General features: G+C 27.1%; 1 protein-coding gene across 1 annotated transcript; it reads left to right on the forward strand.

The window, feature by feature from the left end:
* Nucleotides 1–5,022: 5,022 nt before the first annotated feature.
* LOC109815305 (gibberellin 2-beta-dioxygenase) lies at nucleotides 5,023–7,112 on the forward strand. The gene is made up of 3 exons (XM_020379987.3): nucleotides 5,023–5,573; nucleotides 5,918–6,272; nucleotides 6,628–7,112. The coding sequence occupies exons 1-3, from the start codon at nucleotides 5,173–5,175 to the stop codon at nucleotides 6,877–6,879; spliced, it is 1,008 nt and encodes a 335-aa protein (XP_020235576.2). The 5' UTR covers nucleotides 5,023–5,172; the 3' UTR covers nucleotides 6,880–7,112.
* Nucleotides 7,113–17,913: the final 10,801 nt, after the last annotated feature.

Here is a 17,913-nt window from a genome sequence, read left to right on the forward strand (position 1 = left end):
ATTATTATTATCATTATTATTATTATATATATAATGTAGAGACTATAAAGAGAATATTCAATGAAGACATTTTATTTAGAGGCTAGCCATATATTTTTAATCATGGCGCCACGAATAAAACATAAATAATTTGTAAGCTATTCTTATAAATCTCGGAAGCTATATATATATCGCATCCATACACTAATTGCGAAAGCTAATTTTCATATATTCTTTCCCATAAAAGTAAAATAAAAATCCGTAGACGTTTCCAAAAGCATTATTCAGATGGAAGAGGAATTGGGGTATATACAATAGAATTTGAGTTTGATATTCATCAATTGCTGTGGTTATAATGTTAATTATTGATTAAAAAAACAATTTGGTGGAAAAAGTATAAAAAAAAAAGTTTAGAAATGCAAAGTTTATTATATATATAAATTAGTATTTTAGAAATATGCGATGCACATGTTAAATTTTATTATAGATTTAAATATAACTTTTGTTTTTGTAGTTTATTTTTGTTTCACTCTTAATCCTTATAATATTTTTTTTTTATTGTTTCATCCTGATTTTTATAATATTTCATAAATAATTCTTATTGTCAACTTTCATTAAAAAAAAATCTCGTGTGACAAATAGAATACTTATTATATTCATTATGTTATATTTCATTATTGTCACATAGATAAATTAATTTTAATTTTTTTAGACAACTTTAAAACGTACTTTATTAATGTTATCTCATCATATTTTTCACACACTCTTTCGGACCCGGTGAAAAGTCGCATCATGATTGTTGTTAGTGGCAAAGTTGGACCACTGACCTCCCTTTTTTAATGAAGTGTCTCACTTATCATTGTTGTGACGGTCGTGGTAAGTGACAACAATCTTGATGATCTTGAGTACTCAATCAATATAGTTCTTCTCGGTTTTAAAAGAGGTAACTTTGATAATGACACTAGCAAAGTGGATAACACTCTTTCAACGCATGAGCTCTTATGAGGAAGTATCCAATCAAGAGGTTGAACTTCTCAATGGTGAGGTGACGATCAATAACAGCGTCATAAAGGTGGTAGTTATTGAAGGTGAACTCAACGCTATTATCGAAATTGTGAATTTTGAGAAATTGTTCCTCATCGAGAAATTAGGATTTAGATTGAGGGATTTAAGATTTTTAGTGTTAAAATTGAATCAGAAAGAAGAAGTGTAATCATGAGGGTGAAGGTGAAGGTTTGGGTATAGTGAAGTACATTTTAAAAATTTCTAAATAAAATTTAAAATCAATTTAACTACGTAACAATAATGAAGTGAAATATATTGAATATCATATGTATTTTATTTACCATGCATGTAAGATTCTTTTAATAATAATTAACAAAAATGATTATTTTTTAAATGTTATAAAAAGTTAGGAATGAAAACAACAACAACAAAAATTACAGAAATCAAAATTAAAAATTATAGGAATAAAAATTATATTTAAACCTTTATCTATAACAACATATAAAGGATACTTCATTTTGATGTTCACTTTTTCATAGATAATTATATTTCTTTTTTCGTCTAATATATATTTAAAGATAAAATAAGAATATATATATATATATATATATATATATATATATATATATATATATATATAATATTGTACTCTTTAAAAATAATAGCTACTCATTTATTTATTATTTTATTCATGGAGGCACGGATTTTTTTTTTTGCTAGTTATATATGAGTAAAATCTATAATAAATTGTGCATATAAATAATACTATGTTTGAATATATATATATATATATATATATATATATATATATACATAATTTATAATTTAAATAAATAGATATTTTTAAATATATAAATTATATTTTAGATTTATGATAAATAATTTATATTATATCACAAGAATATTTTTATTTATTAATAATTAATTTAAATATTAAAATTTAATTTATATATATTTATGATAAATAAAATTTGAATTAGATATTAATTTCAAAGAAATTCTTCTCTTCTACAAGATAATTGTTTGTGTTGTTCATTTATTTTTGAAAATAAGAAAACATTATTAGTTAAAGAATCGTAATTATATGTAAAAATTATTCACTTTTTATACACACAAAATTATGTAACTAATTATGTGTGTCAAACTTTATATATCTTTTTAAAAGAAGAATATTACTATTTGATGTTTCTAATTGCGGTTCAAATTCGATTTCCTGGCACTTATTAATTAGGAATATTCTTGAATTGATGATTTATTTCGCTTTAGCAAATAATAATGAATTGATTTATTGAATTAGATTCTAATGGTATAAAATCATTATCTGATCAAATTAAATTGTTAGTATATTGTCTATTATAGCAAATAAGACATTTTATAGAAATAAATATATATATATATATATATATATATATATATATATTATCATAATATTGTAGTGTTAGTATAATATACTATTTTATCAATATACATGCATGATTTTATAATATACTAAAATAATAATTTTCATTGAATAAAATTATTTCAACAACAACAATTTTAAATATCAATATCATTTATCTGATAATAATTAGTTATTTTTTAGTTTTAACTTTTAAGTACTACGTCCAATCTGTCCACCATCTCAGCAGCGAAATGCATTAAGTAAAATTATACTATTTAATTCTTGAATTGAGAATAATGATTATGCAAAAAAAAAAAAAAAACTTAACTCAAAGTTATCATCTCTATTTTTTATTTACTCATCAACTATACCAAATTGTAAAGCTATCATCACTATTTTTCAACAGATTCGAGTATTAAATACTTTCAAAAGTTTTTTTTTTTTTTTCAAACCCTACTGAAAATAGGATTGCCATTTTATGTGCTCAAATAGTTAATTAGAGGTATTCATTTCACTTTAAGACTAAAGAATATTCTCAATTTGTAAGAATTTACTATGTATTGTGCTTGGCTACAATAGTACTATTTGCGTGGTTGTATAATAAATTACAATGGACCTTCTAAAAAAAATTCGTCTAAATAAATAAACAAACCTAAGGGATTGCACTTTAGAACAATAATAACTATAAGTTAATGATATTATAAATAATTTTAGATTTTATTTCGTAAAAATTTAATTTTATCATAAATTTCAATTATTAACTTTATAATTAATAATTATAAGTGTACTTTGTCAAATGTACTTTTTCACTAATATAGTGAAAATCTTCATATCTTATTATAGGAAAATAAAACCACTCCTCCAATTTATTATTATTTTTATATCAATCGTCAAAACTTAAAAGTTATATACCGTAAAATCCCGTTAATAAACAAACTTTCAATACTATCTCAAGTTTTGATTGTAAACAACATAGGATAATAAGATTGATTAAGAAAAATAATTAAATTAATTATTTTTATTTATTTTTATTATAAATTTAAATTTTATTCTAAAATACCCTTTATTGGGAACCTATTATATAAAAAATAAGTGAATGTATAAGAAATATAGTTAATGATAAATTAAAAGTATAAAAATTTTTATTTATAAATATTTGAAAATTGTTTATTGTTGTTTATAATTAGAAGAAGAAAAAATTGGTACTTATAATAAGTCTAAAGATATTATGTATCATATAAAATATATTAAAAATTAAGAAAAGATAAAATCTTACTTTAAAAAAAAACTAATAGGATCAATGTATCTGTGTTTATCGTTCCATTAAAACTGAATAAAATAAATAAATAAATGTTAACAAACGATTATTTTACAAAGAAACAATGAAAATTAAAATAACAATATAATTAACATATACATAAATATTTGTAGATGAGTTAACGACATGAATTTTCGTTTCATTAAACTCAAATCATGGAAGTTTATATATATATATATATATATATATATATATATATATATATATATATATATATATATATATATATATATATATTTAAATTCACTATAAATTTCAATCAAAATGAATTTATATTATTAATTAATTGTAAATCAAATTTGTATATATCTTATAACTTTTACAGAATTTGATTGTAGGAGAATAATTTTTTATAAAATTTTCTTGTTTGATTCAATTTTTAAAAGGAGAAGAAAACAATTTTTTTTTTCTAATTTTATTTTAACTCCTCTCCAATATTAAAAATTTTGAAAGAAAAAGGAAAGAAATTTAAATATTTTTTAGTGTAATATATAAAATATTCATATTTATATTTTTAATTTTAAAATTATAAAGACATAAAAGTAAATTAATTTTTAAAATCTTTCTGATTTCCTTCTGAACTAAACAAGAAAATCCCTCTTTCTCAAGATAAAATTTATAATTCTTCGTTTACCCTCCATTGAAATTCCTTTCATCACCAATTAGACTTTTAAATAAATCATTCTAATTTTTGTTACTATGGTTAATGTAAATATATATTTATGAACTTAAAAAAAATCACCTTCTGATTAATTGCAGTAATTAAAAAAGCATTCCATAAAATTTAATAAATACACTATCATATTATTTAAAATAAAATCTGCAAAGTTTCAATACTGTAAACGATCGATATATCATAATATATACTTGTTTTAATTACTTTAATTATTATTATTATTATTACAATTGCTACAATATGTATTTTATTAATTAAAAAAATAGTGACATTTTAACATAAAAAGAAATTGATCATATAAGATTTGTCTTTCTATGTATATATGTCGGTTGTAGGCTTAAAAACACAAGCAGTGTATGTGACTGAGAGTAAGAAATACGTGGCTGACACGAAAAAAATGTAATGGATTAGAATGAAGATGGGTATCCAATATCCATTGCTTAGTGAAAAGCGAGGTGGGAAGGGAAGAAATATCCTTAGAAGTTAACTTTTTTTACAAAAGCAATACACATGGATTTATTATTTAAAAAAGAAAAAAAAAAGAAATTGAGGCATGTAAAAAAAAAATAATAAAATTTGAAAAGCACGTTTGGAGAGTTAGACCCTTTCTCTCTCTCTCTCTCGATAGTCGATACTATAAATGCAAAGGCCAAGGGTGAGTCTATATATAGTTCGTAACGCTTCCCTCTCTCATTCATTCATTCATGCATTAACATTTCCATTTCCCGTTAAAACCCCACCACCCTCACCTCTCTTTCTTCTTCTTCTTCTTCTCTTTTCTCATACTACCAATTCACGTTGTTACTTGTTACCATGGTTGTTCTGTCTCAGCCAGCATTAGACCACTTTCTCCTCCTCCAACCATGCAAGCCCACGCCCCTCTTCACGGGGATTCCTGTGGTCGACCTCACCCACCCCGATGCCAAGACCCTCATAGTCAACGCTTGCAAAGACTACGGCTTCTTCAAGCTCGTCAACCACGGCGTTCCATTCGACCTCATGGCCAATCTGGAACACGAGACCCTCAAATTCTTCAAAAAACCTCAGTCCGACAAAGACAGAGCTGGCCCACCCGACCCTTTTGGCTACGGTAGCAAGAGGATTGGCCCAAACGGCGATGTCGGCTGGCTCGAATACCTCCTTCTCAACACCAACCCCGACGTCATCTCCCCCAAGTCCCTCTTCATTTTCAAAGAAAACCCACAAAACTTCAGGTAAAACAGAGTCCCCTGTTTTCCCCTGTTCCAAACTGTTTATCAACTATACAAACTTCCGCATTATACAAGCCTTATGCTTAATTTGTTTTAATTTTTTTACTTAACTTATCTTTTTGTTATTAGGATATAGTATCTATCATTTTTCAATGATTAGTTTCTATCGAGTATTTATCTATCAGTTTTGTTTATGACTATTTTCTGTCGAAAATCTTTCAGCTGTTCTTTTTTCTTAACTATTTTTTTTTTTATTTTTTTCCATTATGATACTCCTCCACTCATTTGCTACACTTGTCTTAATCTAAAGGAAAGTAAAGAAGTTTTGACATGTGATTAATTTTCAGGGTGGCGGTGGAGGAGTATATAAGAGCGGTGAAGAACATGTGCTACGTGGTGCTGGAAATGATGGCTGAGGGGCTGGGATTGGGGGTGGCGCAGAGGAATGTGCTGAGCAGGTTGCTGGAGGATGAGAAGAGTGATTCTTGTTTCAGGCTCAACCATTACCCTCCATGTCCTGAAGTGCAAGCATTGAACGGAAGGAATTTGGTTGGGTTTGGGGAGCACACAGACCCACAGATAATTTCTGTCTTGAGATCTAACAGCACATCAGGCCTGCAAATCTGTCTCGCAGATGGCACTTGGGTTTCAGTCCCACCTGATCAGACCTCCTTTTTCATCAATGTTGGTGACACTCTGCAGGTACCATTAATGCCTTCACCCAAACATTTTCATCAGATACTACTATTCCGCGACCTCATTTTTTATATGCTAGTGTAAAAAAATAGTTTTTATGAGATGGGTTTTATTTATTTATTTTTAGGAGGAAAATATGACTGCTGATGAATAGGATAGGATAATAGGAAAAAGAAATGTTCTTGGGTTGTTGGGTGTGTGTGTGTGTTTTGACTTCAACTGTTTGAATCACGTGCATGACGTGTCGGTAAAAGAGAGTCTTATCCTTGGTAAAGAAAACTAGATAAGACATTCCGACAGACATTTTGATATGGGGGTGTGTTTTGTTAGGAAATGATCTAATGGATGGAAACTGATGCAGGTAATGACTAATGGGAGGTTTAAAAGTGTAAAGCATAGAGTCTTGGCTGACACAACCAAGTCAAGGTTGTCGATGATCTACTTTGGAGGACCACCCTTGAGTGAAAAGATAGCACCTTTACCTTCTCTCATGTTAAAAGGAGAGGAGAGTTTGTACAAAGAGTTCACATGGTGGGAATACAAGAAGGCTGCGTACACTTCAAGGCTAGCTGATAATAGGCTTGGCCCTTTTGAGAAACCTGCTGCTCATTAACCGTGTCAAAATTCTACTCAATTTCACCACGTGCTATTAGGGCCACTTTACTTTAGCTCTGCGTCTCTAGCTTCCCAACACTTGACTCTAGTCTACATGACATATATAGAAAATGAATAGGTTGTTTATCTTGTTCTTCCTTTTATCCTCCTCCTTTTTTCTGGTTTGATTGAAATGTAACCGTCACTACTACCCTTTCCACTGTCAATGCAACCAAACTCTAGTTACACTTATTGTGTTACACGTATTATATATATAACCCTTTCTTTTTTGTCAAAACATATAATTTCAAGCAATATCTTGTTTTAATGATATTTTATAAATATGTCCCACTATGCATAATACTAATAGTATTGATTAAAAATAAATATTAATTAAAAAGATTATAAAAACAAAAATGAGCAGAAGATATAAATAGTACATAGAGGTTAAAGGCATGATGATGGGCACATTCTCGTACTTTGGGTTTTCCACCTTTACCACTTTGACGCATACCTCGTGAAGAGCAAGATCTCGTACCCCATCCAACGCGCATTCGACAAACCACTCAACTCTGCAGTGTAGATGCACCTTGCTGGCTTGCTTTCGGCCACTATCTATCTTCTCTCATTATTTAATATTTATGCTTCACAGTTTAAATTCGAAAAATAAAGGAACAATATTTATATAAAAAATTATTTTAAAAATAATCTTCGTCGACTAAGTGGCTGAAACTTTGAAAGAGAGGGGATGTAAAAAAAGATGTGGTCATTTTTAGATAATTCAAAAAGAACCAGCATCACGGAATTTGAAGGAAAGCAATACACAAATTATTGGCTTTTAATAATCGAAGCATAATTTTATATTGCGTTGTGAAAAAAAAAAAAATAGTTAATTAGTCTTGGCACATAGATAAAGCTGGATGAGATTTCATTTCGGTCATAGGTTAGTATGTCTTTATGACTATCATAATTTTTATATTTGAGCTAGCAAGAACTGTCATGCAAATCATTATTTTAATGAAAATGTTTTGGTTTAGGTTTAGGGTTTCATTTATTTTATTAGTAAATATATGATTTTAACTTCGTGTTGAACGTACATATATTTCTTCCATTGGCATATATAAAAGCCTCTAGTTTCTGATTTATTTTGAAAATCTAATTGATGTTCGCGTTTGATAAATCTTACCCACCATTTTCTTCCGACCCCCTCCTTTTTCAGTCTTTATATATACCTCATGTTGGTGTCGGTGATCATTTAGATTGTTTTTTAAAGTATTGAAATTGAAAACACTATTTTTGAGATAGTTATATTTGTTTAACCCACTCAAAGAAACTTATAATGTTGACAATCATCAAGTTTCTACGCTTTTAAGTTGAAGGTACCGAGTTTTCTGGACAATATAATTTCACGGTTTGAATATATATATATATATATATATATATATATATATATATATATAATGGAAAAAAAAAACATGTAAGTGAAGAAACATTGTTGACATGTTGGAATTATTAAGTGTTGAAAATCTTGAGTGAAATATGTCGAGAAGATTATGTCTTTTAACAAATATTAGTAGCTATTGAATCAAGTAAGATAATTTGTTTTATAACCATTTTAAGGGAAAAATAATAAAATAATTTTGTTTATAAGTTAAAATTAACTGCTGTAAAAAAATTAAAATTAACTTAAGTGTAAATTAATTTGTAGAAACTATTTTCTATTAGTTTCTAAAAGAAAAATTAACTTAAAAATAAGCTAATTTTATCTTATGAAAAAAATTATTTCGAATTTTCTATTTATTACTATTTTTTCCTAAAACTGCTTATAAAGAAAATTATCGGAACAAATCTTATATCTATAGGTATTGTAATCATAATTCCTTGAGAACGCAATTGATATAATTAATTTTTTTATTAATTTAAAATATTTCTTTTTATTTTAAATATATAAAATTAATATTTTAATATGTGTAATATACGGGACAAATTTTTATTATATATAACTAAAATTATAAAATATTTAATAACATGACACTATTTCTGCATTAAATTACCTTAAACATAATGCATTTATAAAATGTGAAAAATAAATAAATTAAGGTTTAAGTAATAGGGTTAAGGTTCTCTTAGAGAAGTATTAGGGAATATATAGTGTAATGAGACAAAGCCTGCATGCATTTAATAACAATATTTATTTTTGTTTATACATTACCAAAAATAATTATTGACTTCTGACTAACAACTTCACGCAGTGTATTATCCATAAAAATCTGGTTCAACTTTTTTTTTTTTTTTTTTGAATATGTGATCTTTTGTATATTTTTAAAACAAACAAATTGTGTATATCAAATGCAGAATAAAAGTAAAACCAATTAATTTGCTTATATATATTTTTTTCACAAAGATGTGTAAGACTAGCTTAAAGCTAGCAAGTTATTTTAATTTTATCGCAAAGAAAGTGCAAGACATAAAGGTAGCTACAAGAAAGAGGGTTTTTTCCTTCCCGTGTGAACCAAAGTATTTTCCAAATTGGTTGTTAAAGAATAAGTTTCCCGGTATAGAACTAAAGTAAACTCCATTTCTGCTAACAAAGTGTTTTCTATATACATAATCATTAACTGTGTTGGTTGTATTGCATGATTAATTTTTGACAATTCGTGATGGGTTGATTTTGATATTGAAAATTTACTCAAGGGATTTAGTTCAATCATTATCGGTCTCAATCATTTAATTTATCAAGTGTTTTTAGCATGTTTAGTAAAAAACTAAAATTGTTTAATAAAAATATTGTGTTAAATGTAGAAACTTAGGTTCTAGATTCAAATATAATTATTTTCTTAATTAATAATCTTTCCTCCCTATAAAAAAAATTTGTGAAACTTAAAGAAAACTTATTCTTAATTTTTAAAAATATTTTATAAACATTTTTTTTATAATTATGTTATATTGGTACGAAATATTTTACTAAAAAATTAGACCGATTATGTTTAATGAAACTTTTTACCTAACACTTTTTTTTATTCATAAAATTTGAAATCAGGAACCTGTTGAAGAAACTGAATTTAATATCTCTTGTAACATGCTGAAAATTGAAACGAAAGAACAGCTCGAGCGTGTAACACTTTATTTACCTAAGTGACACATTTCACTGTTCACATTAAGAATTCGGTTTCAGGGAACTGAATTTTGAGCTATTAATTTTTTTTTTTGCGTTTTTGATCTGAGCATGTGTAAAACTGGATCCGGAATGGCCCGTTCTAACCTTGTAGAACGGCCCATTCTCCTTTTAGAATGGGCCGTTCCAGATGCAAAAAATACACACATGACGAATGAATGAAAATGAGTTGTTCTGCTTGGACGTTCCAGTTTCAAAATTAACAGACTACCCGTGCAAGCAGAACGACTCGTTCTGCTTGGAGAACGGGTAGTTCTAGTTGCAACATGAACACACAACCTGAACTACAAACAGAAAAGGGAAAAAAAGTTTAAATACTACTTAGAATTCGGTTTCCCGGGAACCGAATTCTGAGCAATAAAAACAACAAAAAATAAATTGAAGTTCAGAATTTGGTTCCTGGAAAACCGAATTCTGAGTGTGAACAGTAAACGGTGCTATTTCTTAAATAAATTGGAACAGGTGTTGTTTTGATAAACTTTTTTAAAAAAAGATTTATTTCAATAAAAAATTCCACACATGACAGAAGAGAAGATATCTATGTTTAGATTATGTGGGGGAGTGGATGCCGCGGAGTGCAAGGGTGGTATCTAATAAAGTTCTTTATGTTTACTTTTTGCTTCTTAATTTCTACGGTTTCCTTCATGCGGAGCAGAGATCGTTGATTTCTTTAATTTCCTTTTCGACAGAATGTGAAAATGATCGAGTTCATGCTTTTCACAAAAAACTAGAAAGTTTGATAGAAGCTTCTAACATAGAGATCAGAGCGTATGAAAACCATATTCTCACAGTATATTTCTTTTTTACTTTTTATACTTCTCAAATCAAGGGTACATTTAGAAAGAAAACAACTTAAATTAGCTTTAAAATATTTAGGATGATTCGGTAAATTTCACTTTAAAATAAAATATGTATTTACTGAAAAACCGAACATGTTTTGTGATGGAGGTGATGATATTTATAAAAGCTTCTATGTTAAGTAACGAAAACTCTAGAGCCAGGTTCTACTTCCCACACCAACTATAATTAGTATTACAGCTAAATAATCTAGCTCCTGATCAACACGAATATTACTGCCTAACTCCATAATAAAAGAAATAAATTGGGTTCTTGCATGTACTACTTTTTTTAAGGAAAAAACATAGACAGAAAGAAATCGATGTTTAATTTTCAAAAGTATAATATTCTTAGCGGCAAAGAAGGATATTAGAAGACCAAAATATTTAATATTCTTATCACTACAAGAAAATTGTCATATAGTGATACACATCCTATAGTAACATAATACGTGTCACTAAAAATTACTTTTATCCACACAATAAATATGATATATGTTGGTATATTGTTAAAAAATGTAAGTATAGACTATAATGATACACAAAATATGTTGTTAAATCTTATTCAAAATAAATACTAAAATTATATGTAGCTATATGTCGAATAAGTATATACTTATATATATTATACCTATAGTGACACTTTTTGTATATTATCTTTTTGTATATTATTGTATGAAACAATTTTTGTAATGTACAAAAAGTCTAAACTACATAGAAAAAAAAGATTATTGCATGTAAACGCTTCACTTAAATTGATCGTCATTTGCCGCGGTTTGTATTTCAACTACAAATATTGTTTTCGTTTTGTTCTTATAGAATTCTCTTTAGTACTTCATGTTCTAATTTAATTCGGTTACAAAATTTAAAGTGGTTTATGATTTAAAAGCAAAGTGAGAAAGCATTATCCATATCTCTATAGACAGATGTAATGGTGGATCGTGAAGTAATGTATTATTTTCCATCTTTCTTATTCTATATTTGTCGAAGGTCAACCATGTATAAGATTATTTAAAATGCATAATAAGTTATTTTATTTCTAAAACTCCACTAAATTGGTTCTATCCCCGACAAGAATATATATATATATATATATATATATATATATATATATATATATATATATATATATATATATATATATATATATATATATATGTATCATAGAATATTCTTCACAGGAGTCAGAATGATGTTTATTTAATTTAACTAGATATTAATATTCTTATACAAAGTGAGATCATTACGTTTAATATTTTAGCCGTAGAATGGTGTAAAGGCATCACCTAAAAGCATAGTCGGTTGCCATTCGTAATTATATTGACAATGTTATTCGTTTTGTTATTCATGTTTTCATAGGCTTGTCAAGTAATTTTCTTTTCCTTTTTGGAATTTTCAGAGTTTCATTTGATTCGATTAAAAGTACATAAACATTAAGTGTATTGATCTTACGACACAGGTTTAAGAATAAATTTGATTCCCAAAACTTAAATATAAGCAGGTCAGCTCTAAATATATTCATCATGACTCATTTAGATATGTATCAGTTATAAATAAACTTAATAATCAGAAAGTCTTACTATATTTTATTCGCTATAGCTAACAGTACTCAACAGCATATACGTACATGATCGTGAGTGACAAGAGTTTCAGAAATAAGAAATGAAGTCACTAGCCAAACCTAATAAGTCGTTATGAGATGATGATGGAAACCATAAAGGAAAAAAATTTAAAAAAGAATAAAGGAAAAAAAAATGAGTACATGGCTGAAGTGCAATAATTACCATTTGTACACTTGATGTACGTTAATATAACATAAACCCTAAATCATAAATTCTAACATTTCATACATACATATATTTTAAACTCATTTTTAAACACTACACCCTTAAAAAAAGAAAAAGATATATTAATTTTTTTTTTAGGAAAAAGAAAGATATAATCTGAGTGCTAAACTAACTAACGATATATTATATGCTCCTTATTGATGTTTTAGTATATATTTTCATAAACGATTTATATTATTTCTTTATATGAATTATATATATATTTATGTAACATAAGTGTTGGGAATTAATAGATCCAATACTTACTTATATGAATGCAAAATAGATGTTATACATAAACATATATAAAAATAAAGAGTTGAAGAAAAATAAAAAATTTTAGGTAAAAAAATCTTCTCAATGTGAATGAGGAAAAATTATGAGATCTAATTCACTAGAAAGATTTCTACTATAAAAATATAATTACAAATAATTTTTCATTTTCAAGAGGATCACTCAAAGAAATTCATTCTTCTTTTTAGATGATTGCCTCCTAATTCTTATCAAGTGTAGTAGAAATATCTTTGTCTCTTTCTCTCAAAGAAGAATAAAAAACTTTTCCGTTGTACTTCTCTCTTTCTTTGAAAATTCTAAAATAGATTAGATGGAATAAAATTTCACCACTTTATAAGTCTCCCTATTTATAAGAGATGAAATAACACTTCATTTATGCATATTCATATTCTTCATTCATTTCTCTTCATTTATAATTAAAAATTTTAGATTGATTTTAAAATAATCTTCCTCTCTATTAAAATTTTCAAATATTCTTTTTTACAATTTTTTTTACATGCATACTTCCACTCCTCAAACTTTGATGTGTTTCTTGCCATACTTTTAATGTCAATATTCTACTTCCTAAGAAAAAAATTATTTATTTCCCTACTTTTACAATAAAATATTTTTTTATTAGACTAGGTCTCGTGATTTTTCCTTACTCATATTAAGAAGACTTTTGTAGCATATATGCATGTTTTATTTCAAAAGAAGCAGTCTTACATTGCTTGAACCATCCAAGATTTGACTCTTTATATCAAAGTGTTCGTAACATTTTCAAATGAGCAAGCAAAGAGTGTTGGGTTCACGCACATGAGAATCAGCCTTATGAGTTTGTTATAGTTCAAATTTGTTGATTTGTTGCCTTCTTCCGTGTATGTGAAAAATAAGATTTGAAAATATTTTTATTTTTGAGAAAAGATCCTATTGTATCCTAGAAGACTTACGCGTATTTTACAGATAAATTCTTAAAATCAATGTCATCACATGTCTAAATGAAAATTATCTAATGTGTTCAGTATTTTAGGTTATTGGTTTGTGCATCTACCTTAGAAAAATAACAAATTTTGTGTAAGATTTTTGGTGTTACTCTTTTATTTCTTATTCTTATTTCTCCATAATACTTATTTTACGTTCACATAACTAGATCTATTAACTCCCGATAATAAGATCTAAACATGTATATGTTAATTTCACTATAGTACGGATTAACTTGGTTGATCAGACACCATATGTGAATGCATGTATTCTTTTGACGACACGTACGCTTAATTAAAAGAAAAAATCATCGATCATGCATCCTGAACAACTGCTAACAGACATACAATAATTATTATTCACCAATAACAGTTCGATCTTGTGGTTGTATGTTAGGTATCTTGTTTGGCTTAATTTGGCACCGGTACCAGAAGCACATATATATGTATGGTAAATAATAATATGCATGGAAAATTAAAAGAAAAGAAAAGAAAAAGTGTATTATATTGTCGGACAGGACCAAGACATGAGTGTATGCAATGAATTATAAGTGGTCTTTGCGTGTGTCTTATCTGTTTGGAATATGAAAGAACAGAAAATAAATAAATACTACTAACTGCGTGTTTTTCCATTTATCAACTGGCATTGAGACACATGCACAGGAACCTAGCTACGGGGCCTGCCATGGCCCCTCCTCTCCCCCCTTTTTTCTATTACAGATGACTTGTGTTGTCTCTATATGCAATCATAAATATCCAATTCATACCTCCTATTTTATTTTATTTTATTTCACTCTTTTTAAGGACAACATTGATAATAATAATAATAATAATTATAATAGTAATTAAGATACTATTATAATAATGATAAAGAAGTGGTATTAATATCAAATTATTATGAGTTATCAAAATTTTTGTTTTGAATATTTAATAAATAAATTTTAGTTCATTTGAGCACTGTGACAAATATATATTTTCTTTAAAGGGATAAACTCTTTTGTTTTCTAGCCATTTTTAGTTATGAAAAAATGAAAAATAAATAATTTGAAAATTTACTTTGGATAATGATATTATTGAGCATGACGAGCAGGCAGATCCTCGGGGACAAGTTGGAATAGAAAAGGTAAAGAAAAGAAGAGCAGCAAATGGAATAGAGATCCGAAGAAGAAGAAAAAAGTCTTTGTGGTAACTAAGTTTTGAATCGATCTTAATCTTCAACAAATGGTCGGCGATTAATTTGAAGGACAAGATCTTTGGTACGCCTCACTGAATAGGGCTAATAATATTTGGCACCTTACTTTTTGCGCAGACCAACCAAATGATGCCAGCGGAGAGTACTTGCAAAGTGAGGTCGAATTTCATCGATTCCTTCTGCAATTTTATCCACAACAGTAGTAGTAACCGATAAATCTCATCCAAAAGCCAAGTCACTGAACCATATATATTTATAAATAATGTGTAGTAACACTTTGAAAATCACTATATATTTCCTGCCACTTTATTATGAATTTTTTACATAAATAATATTTTTTTTAAAAAAATTATAAAAGTAACATCTGTGCAACATTATTTACCCAATTAGAATCAATCGTTGTTCATGCTCAGAATTTGGTTTCCCAGGAACCGAATTCTGAGCTTCAATATATATATATTTTTTTTACAACTCAGAATTCGGCTTCCAGGGAACCAAATTCTGAGTTGTTTTAAATTTCTTTTTTTTTTTGTGTTTGTGGCTTAGTTTGTGCAAGTTTTAGAAGTGGAACGAAGCAGAACGGTCGTTCTGCTTAAACACTTAGAGTGCCTTTTTTAAAATTGGAATGGCCCGTTCTAATTTAAAAAAAAGCGCTCTAAGTGTTTAAGCAGAACGGGTCGTTCTACTTCCGGAACGACCCATTCCACTTCCAGCATTCGCCCAAAATGAGCCACAAACACAAAAAAAAAAAATTTAGAACAACTGAGAATTCAGTTCCACAGGAACCAAATTTTGAGTTGTAAAAATATATATATATATATATATATTGAAGTTCAAAATTCGGTTCCTGGAGAACCGAATTCTGAGCATCAACAGTGATTGGTTCTAGTTGGGTAAATAATGTTGCACAGATGTTATTTTAGTAAATTTTTTTAAAAAAAAAATTATTTACGTAAAAAATTCACTTTATTATACCAAGTTCATTGAACTCTACAAGCTTGACAAACTGACACACAAGCTTGCCTCAGTTCAGAAAAACTGGTTTCACATCTCTTCCAAGTGTCTACACTTTGGTAAGGAAGAAAAGTAGAAATAAAAGGCTATAGACGTGATGGATGATGTAACAAGGAAAAAAATAATGTAAGATGGAGAATGGGGTAAAAAGTATAAAAATGTTAAAAAATAATAATTAATAATTAATTAAGTGCTATCAAGTGAAAATAATAAACTTTAAAAGGTAAAGAGTTTATAATTCTTACCTGAACTATTTCTTTAGAAAAAAAAATTATATAATTCGATCACAGTATGGAGCATATTAGTTTATGACCTAATAGATTGAGAAATACATGTGATAGAACTAAAAATTTTAATCAAATAGTAAAATTTTAACATATAATTAATTAGAAAATATATATTAGTAATACAGTCTCTAACACATTTTTTTATTATTTAAAATTAATTAAAATCATAAAATTAATAAAGAAAGTCATTAAATAGAATTTAAGTAAAAAATTGTCATTAAATAGCATGTAAAATTCATCAAATTATATATATTTTTAATAAATTTTAACCAATCAAATATAATATCTTAAAATAGTGTTTTTGAGAGTGTGTTTTTAGTATTTCTGAATTAGCATACATGTGTTTTACTTTATTATAATATCAATTGTTTATTTTTTTTAATTAATAATTTAAAATATGTTTTTAACTTTTAAATATACTTTTTTTTTTCTTTCGGAAGAGATAAATTATGAAATAATAAATAAAATATTATATAAGGATCGTTTTTATGTTAGCATAGTGCTCATAAAATATTTGATAAATCAATAAGGTAGACAATTGGACTCAAATCCAATGAATTTTCGCAAAAATACGCATGATGTGTGTTGATAATGCTGTACTTGTCCTTTTTAATTTCAAATAATAATAAAATAGTAAAAAAAAATCTATAAATTAGCCTTGTTAGTGTGAATCCTAGCCTCAAATGTTTGCTTCCTTTTTATTTTACTTAATATCATGTTTATAATGTTTTCGTAATTTCCCTAATCTTTTGGGTCTATTTTAGAGAGAATCAATTTAGCTTATTTTGCATTAATTTTTTTAATTATGATATTAATATGAAGCTAGGGATGGAAAAAATACCCGTACCCGCGGTATCTACGGGTAAAATCCGCTACGGATAATAAATGGATAGGCTAATTGGATACCCGCGGATAATGGAGACGGATAATTTTTTACCCGTTTATACACGGGCGGGGGTGGGTATGATGATATCCATACCCGCGGGTACCCGTTTAATAATATTTCTTAAATATCCTAATTATCCTTGTATCACATAACCCTAAAACTACACTCTCTCATTTTTTTTCTTACAAAAGCGAGGTTGATGAAGTTACCAACATGTGTTAAACATGTTATAGAATTATGTTGGATATAATTTGATTAATATTTTATCTTTTATAGGACCAATAAAATTTATGTATTTTAAGTTGTTTACTTTCGTTTGAAATTATGAGATTGAATTATTGTAGCTTTGTGATGAGACTTTAACTTACTTGTGAGATTGATTTATTTTAAGTTATTGATTATCTTGCATTTTTATTATTATTTCAACAAAATTAACGTTAAATAAAAGTTCAAAATTAACATTGAATTTTTATTTTTAATATTTCAATTACATTAAATATAAACTTAAAATTATTTGTAATATAAATTCTTTAATTTCTTAAAAAATTTATAAATATCTATGGATATCCATGGGTATTCAAGAA

Source organism: Cajanus cajan, chromosome 1 (genome assembly GCF_000230855.2).
Source record: "Cajanus cajan strain Asha chromosome 1, NIPB_CcT2T_4, whole genome shotgun sequence".
Classification (NCBI taxonomy): domain Eukaryota; kingdom Viridiplantae; phylum Streptophyta; class Magnoliopsida; order Fabales; family Fabaceae; genus Cajanus; species Cajanus cajan.

Coding starts and splice junctions, on each gene's coding strand:
- LOC109815305 (XM_020379987.3), top strand. CDS start 5,173: ATGGTTGTTCTGTCTCAGCCAGCATTAGACCACTTTCTCCTCCTCCAA. Junction 5,574..5,917: donor GAAAACCCACAAAACTTCAG/GTAAAACAGAGT, acceptor ATTAATTTTCAG/GGTGGCGGTGGAGGAGTATA. Junction 6,273..6,627: donor ATGTTGGTGACACTCTGCAG/GTACCATTAATG, acceptor AAACTGATGCAG/GTAATGACTAATGGGAGGTT.